The 5,801-nt window shown below is 39.7% G+C and overlaps 1 protein-coding gene and 1 non-coding gene across 2 annotated transcripts; one reads left to right on the forward strand and one right to left on the reverse strand.

Annotated features, from left to right (window-relative positions):
• LOC140889933 (uncharacterized) lies at window positions 1-5,163 on the reverse strand. Its single transcript, XM_073297678.1, has 5 exons — window positions 4,833-5,163; window positions 4,285-4,589; window positions 2,216-4,035; window positions 1,039-2,092; window positions 1-438 (listed from the first exon to the last, which is right to left on the reverse strand). The coding sequence occupies exons 1-5, from the start codon at window positions 5,161-5,163 to the stop codon at window positions 1-3; spliced, it is 3,948 nt and encodes a 1,315-aa protein (XP_073153779.1).
• LOC140893948 (small nucleolar RNA R71) lies at window positions 4,655-4,761 on the forward strand. The gene has a single exon (XR_012153506.1). It is a non-coding gene; the product is annotated as a small nucleolar RNA R71 (small nucleolar RNA).
• Window positions 5,164-5,801: the final 638 nt, after the last annotated feature.

Raw genomic sequence — 5,801 nt, forward strand, 5'->3', positions numbered from 1 at the left:
CTAGTCTTGGTCAGTCAATGTGGTGATGACCGACATGTAATCAATGTCACCCCCCACGTAGTGCTTAAGCCTTTGAGCATTGACCGTAAAAGACTCGTTTCTGGCATCTTTGATCGCAATGGCCCCCGATGGATACACTCTGGTGATTTTATAGAGGCCTGACCACCTAGACTTCAGTTTCCCGGGAAACAGCCTCAACCGGGAGTTGAATAGCAAGACAACATCTCCTTCCTTGAATTCCCGCTGACGAATGCGCCTGTCATGTATTCTCTTGGTTCGTTCCTTGTACGAAACCGCCATATCATATGCACTGTCGCGGAATTCCTCCAGTTGATTAAGCTCCAACAATCTCTTTTCACCTGCAGCAGCAAATTCAAAGTTTAGGGTCTTAGTAGCCCAATATGCTCTATGTTCTAACTCAACAGGTAAATGGCATGCCTTTACAAATAACAGTCTATAAGGGGAAGTGCCTATAGGTGTTTTAAACGCCGTCCTATAGGCCCATAAGGCATCATCGAGTCGAAGTGCCCAATCTTTCCGATTAGTACTCACACTTTTCTCCAAAATCTGTTTGATTTCTCGATTGGACACTTCCACTTGGCCACTGGTCTGGGGGTGATATGGGGTAGAGACTTTATGCTTGACACCATATTTTTTTAAGAGTTTGTCAAAAAGTTTATTGCAAAAGTGGGTGCCACCATCATTAATGATTGCACGGGGTGTACCAAACCGATTAAAAATATTTTTCTTCAAAATTTTCAGTACAACCTGTGCATCATTTGTCGCATAAGCTTCAGCCTCTACCCATTTTGAAACATAATCGACTGCGACCAGAATGTATTTTTTTGTCATAGAAATTGGAAATGGTCCCATGAAGTCGATTCCCCATACATCAAATATATCACACTCAATGATATTATTTAAAGGAATTTCATTTCGGTTTGAGATATTACCTGTCCGTTGACATCTATCACAAGATAATACAAACAAGCGCGCATCCTTAAAGAGATTGGGCCAATAGAACCCACATTCAAGTACCTTTGCTGCTGTTTTGACTGGCCCAGCATGGCCACCTACCTCACGATCATGACAATGACTGAGGATGCTTTGCATTTCTCCTTTCGCCACACATCTCCGGATCATTGAGTCAGCACATATTTTAAACAAAAACGGTTCCTCCCAAAAATAATGCTTGACATCTGATAAATTTTTTTTCTTCTGATGGAAAGACAGATTATGTGGGAGTGTGCTTGTTACTAGATAATTCGCAAAATTTGCATACCATGGTGAACTTTCTATGGCAAAAAGTTTTTCATCAGGGAACCAATTATCTATGTCATCTATCTCATTTATTGCACCATCAACAATGCATTCTAATCTAGATAGATGATCAGCTACTACATTTTCAACACCTTTCTTATCCTTGATCTCTAAATCAAATTCTTGCAAAAGTAAAATCCACCTAATCAGTCTAGGTTTCGCATCTTTCTTTGCCAACAAGTGCTTAATAGCAGAGTGATCTGTGTATACTGTGATTTTTGAGAGTACAAGATATGAATGAAATTTATCCAGTGCAAATACTACAGCTAACAACTCTTTTTTAGTGGTGGCATAATTTAGTTGAGCTTCATTAAGAGTCTTGATAGCGTAGTAAATAGTTTTGAATACCTTGTCTATTCGTTGGCCAAGCACTGCGCCAACAGCAGAGTCACTTGCATCGCACATGACTTCAAATGGAAGATCCCAGTTTGGTGATGTAAGTATTGGTGCAGTCACCAGTCTTTCTCTCAACACTTCAAAGGCCTGCAAACAATTTGAATCAAAGTCAAAAGGGGCATCTTTCATTAGCAAAGAAGAAAGAGGTTTGGAAATTTTTGAAAAATCCTTAATAAACCGCCGATAGAAGCCGGCATGGCCCAGGAAACTTCTGACTCCCTTGACCGTCGTAGGTGGAGGCAAATTTTGAATAACGTGCACCTTGGCTTTGTCCACCTCGATCCCCTGCTCAGAAATTCGGTGACCCAATACTATACCTTCTGTCACCATGAAATGAAACTTCTCCCAGTTCAGTACCAAATTTGTCTCCTCGCATCTTATTAAAACAGAATTCAAGTTATGCAGACATGCATCAAAATATTTATCGAAAATAGAGAAATCATCCATGAAAATTTCTAAAATTTTTTCGACCATATCATAAAAAATGGCAGTCATGCACCTCTGAAAAGTAGCAGGAGCGTTACATAACCCGAAAGGCATACGTCTATAGAAAAACGTACCATATGGGCAAGTGAAAGTCATTTTATCCTGGTCTTCAGGTGCAATCGCTATTTGATTGTATCCTGAATACCCATCTAAAAAACAGTAAAACTCATACCCAGCCAGTCTCTCTAGCATTTGATCAATGAAGGGGAGGGGAAAATGATCCTTACGGGTTGCGTCATTTAGTTTTCTATAGTCTATGCACACACGCCAACCTGTAACTGTCCTAGTGGGTATCAGTTCATTTTTCTCACTCTGTATGACAGTAATTCCCCCCTTCTTTGGTACACACTGCACCGGACTCACCCATGGACTATCAGATATAGGATAAATGATACCTGCATCCAGAAGTTTGATCGTTTCAGCTTTTACAACTTCCTGCATTTTTGGATTCAATCTCCTTTGTGGTTGGACCAATGGGTTGATGTTCTCTTCCATTAAAATCTTGTGCATGCATAAGGATGGATTGATTTCTTTGATATCCGCCACTTTCCAGGCAAACACACTCTTGTGTTTCTTGAGAACCTCCATTAGTCTGGCCTCCATCTCACCTGTTAAACAGAAAGATATTATAATAGGTAACTTATCATTCTCACCTAAAAACATGTATTTGAGATGGACAGGTAATGGCTTCAATTCCACAGTAGGTGGTTCCTCAAGGCTTGGTTTCTGGAGGACTAAATCCTTCCGGTCACCAAGGTCTTCAAGTCTAAGCTTTCCACCTCTTCTCCATGACTGGTTGTCATTCAAATATGCGGTCATCTCTTCAATTCCATCACTGAGAACGTTCACTTGCTCAGAGATAAGTGCAGCTTCTAATGGTTCCTGAAAAGTATCCTGCACATAATCAAATAACAGTGAGTCCACTACATCCAGTTGAAAACATTCTTCATTATTATGAGAAAATTTTAAAGCATTAAAAACGTCAAACGAAATTTTTTCTTCTCCCACTCTTAACAGCAACTCCCCCTTCTGGACATCTATTAATGCCTTTTCTGTCGCCAAGAAGGGTCTACCCAATATGAGTGGCATGTCCAAATCCTCTTCCATATCTAACACCACGAAGTCCATGGGGAAGATGAATTTGTCCACTTTTACAAGCACGTCCTCGATTATCCCCCATGGATATTTGATGGACCTGTCTGCCAGTTGTAACGACATTCTGGTAGACTTTGGTTCTCCCAAGCTCAATTTCCTGAACACAGAGTAATGCATTAGATTTATACTAGCACCCAAATCACATAAAGCTTTATGAAATTGAATATCATTAATCACACAAGGGATAGAGAAAATCCCTGGATCTTTTTGCTTTAATGGGATTTTATTTTGCACCAGTGCTGAGCAATTCTCAGTCAGACTAATCATTTCATGCTCCTCCAGTTTCCTCTTGTTGGAGAGGATCTCTTTCAAGAACTTTGCATAACTTGGCATTTGCATCAGTGCATCGGCAAAGGGAATATTAATATTTAATTTCTTGAATACTTCTAGGAATTTTCCAAACTGAGAATCTAGTTTTGCCTTCTTCAGGGCTGCAGGAAAAGGTGGTGGCACAACAATTTTTGCTTGTGAAGTGGGTGAAAGTGTTGGGATAGATGACTTACCTGCAATTCTTGTTGATGTAGCCAATTCTGGCTCTTTCTCGACCTGTGGTGCAGGCTCTACTGTCTTCCCACTCCTCAGTTCAATTGCTTTTACCTGCTCCTTCGGATTCTTCTCTGTGGCACTCGGCAAGGTACCCTGATCTCTGTTGGAAATTGTTTTGGTCAATTGCCCTATCTAATTCTCCAGATTCTTTATCGAAGCATCTTGATTCTGCATCCGGGTTTCAGAAGATGATATGAATTGCTGCATCATCTGCTCTAAACTCGATTTCCCTTCTTGAGGCTGTCTACCGTAGTTTTGATTCCCATATGGCTTATTGTTTTGTCCACTCCACGAGAAATTTGGATGCTGTCTCCACCTTGGATTATAGGAGTTCGAGAATGGGTCATTCCTTGGGCGATTTTGATTCCCCATGTGACTTGCCATAACTCCCTCTGGTTGAGAAAATGTTTGACAGTCTTTCGTGAAATGTTCTGCACCACATTTTTCACACCATACTTCTTGAACTCGCATCACAGAGTTTCCTATACTCAGTTCCTCAATTCTCTTGTTCATGACTTCAAGTTGAGCGGCCACTGATGTGAATGCATCAACCTGATGAATCCCATTAGATTTCCGGGATGCACTCCTTTCAGATAAAGGGTGATAGCAACTAGATGCAATTTCCTCAATTAATTCATAACCATCCTCTGACGATTTTCGCAGTAAATTTCCACCTGCAGCTGCATCTAACATGGTACGATTAGAGTGAGAAAGACCATAATAAAATGTTTGTACCACAAGACCATCTGGTAATTGGTGGTGTGGACATCTCCTTAGTAGATCTTTGTAGCGCTCCCATGCTTCATAAAATATTTCCTATTCTCCTTGGGAAAAATTTGTGATGTCAGTTCTTAGTTTCATTGACTTAAATGGTGGAAAGTATTTGGTGAGAAAAGATTTCACCAGATCATCCCAAGTCATGATGGAACCTGCAGGTAAATTTGTCAGCCATGCTTTTGCCTTATCTCGTAGTGAAAAAGGGAATAAACGCAAACGAATAACGTCATCAGAAACTCCCTGTATCTTGAATGTATCACAAATTTCCAGAAAATTTGTGAGGTGCACATAGGGTTCATCAATGACAGTCCCGCCAAATTGAAGTGTGTTCTGAATCATTTGAAGAATAACAGGTTTTATCTCAAAGTGATTTGCTGCTACAGTTGGCCTGATGATGCTTGGTCTAGAACTTTCGATGTTTGGTAAGGCGAGATCCATCATGGATCTGTAAACTGGTTGTTCTTGTTCTTGTTCTTCTTCCATTTCTTGTTGTTGTTGCCTTCTTCTTCTTCTGTGAAAAGTTCTCTCGAATTCTGGATCAAAAGGCACTAGTTCTTCAGATGAGTATCGCATGCACTGCAAGAGAATCCTGCAGTTCACAGATGGAAAAGAGTGATTAAAATTGTAATAGAGAAAAACCAAATAAAACAAATTAAAATCTCAATAGTCCCCGGCAACAGCGCCAAAAACTTGATCGATGGAATACTAACACTCAAATTTGCTCTAAAAATCTCTCAATTCCAGTCGAAATAATCGCAAGTGCACGATTGAAGTTATAATAAGATGTACTGAGTACGAGTATCATCCTCAGGGACCAAACAATAATAATTTGTTTCTTTGATTTTTAAATACACAAAGTATCGAAAATTTGATTTTGGATTTTAGCTAACATTTAACACTAAGAACTCAATGTAAATAATTCTAAATTTCACAACCACGAAACCAATTTGCACCACTAAAAGAAATAACAATTTGAAAATATTTTGTTGGAATTTCGGTTCACCTTCCCCCTAATTGAACTGGACGATTGGAACTTAATTAATGCGCATAAGTTTGACAGAAATCCCTGTAACATTGACACTCTCTCTTGAGGTTATGCCAAACTAATCAAATCACTGAAA

The sequence above is a fragment of the Henckelia pumila genome, chromosome 3 (assembly GCF_033568475.1).
Source record: "Henckelia pumila isolate YLH828 chromosome 3, ASM3356847v2, whole genome shotgun sequence".
NCBI lineage: Eukaryota > Viridiplantae > Streptophyta > Magnoliopsida > Lamiales > Gesneriaceae > Henckelia > Henckelia pumila.

What these genes read in the sequence shown, in the direction of transcription:
- LOC140889933 (XM_073297678.1), bottom strand. Translation starts at nt 5,163, where the DNA reads ATGGAAGAAGAACAAGAACAAGAACAACCAGTTTACAGATCCATGATG. An exon ending in GCTCCTGCTACTTTTCAGAG is followed by an intron (nt 2,093 to 2,215) that starts GTGCATGACTGC and finishes TGTTTTAATAAG; the next exon opens with ATGCGAGGAGACAAATTTGG. An exon ending in CAGTCAAAACAGCAGCAAAG is followed by an intron (nt 439 to 1,038) that starts GTACTTGAATGT and finishes TTATTTGTAAAG; the next exon opens with GCATGCCATTTACCTGTTGA.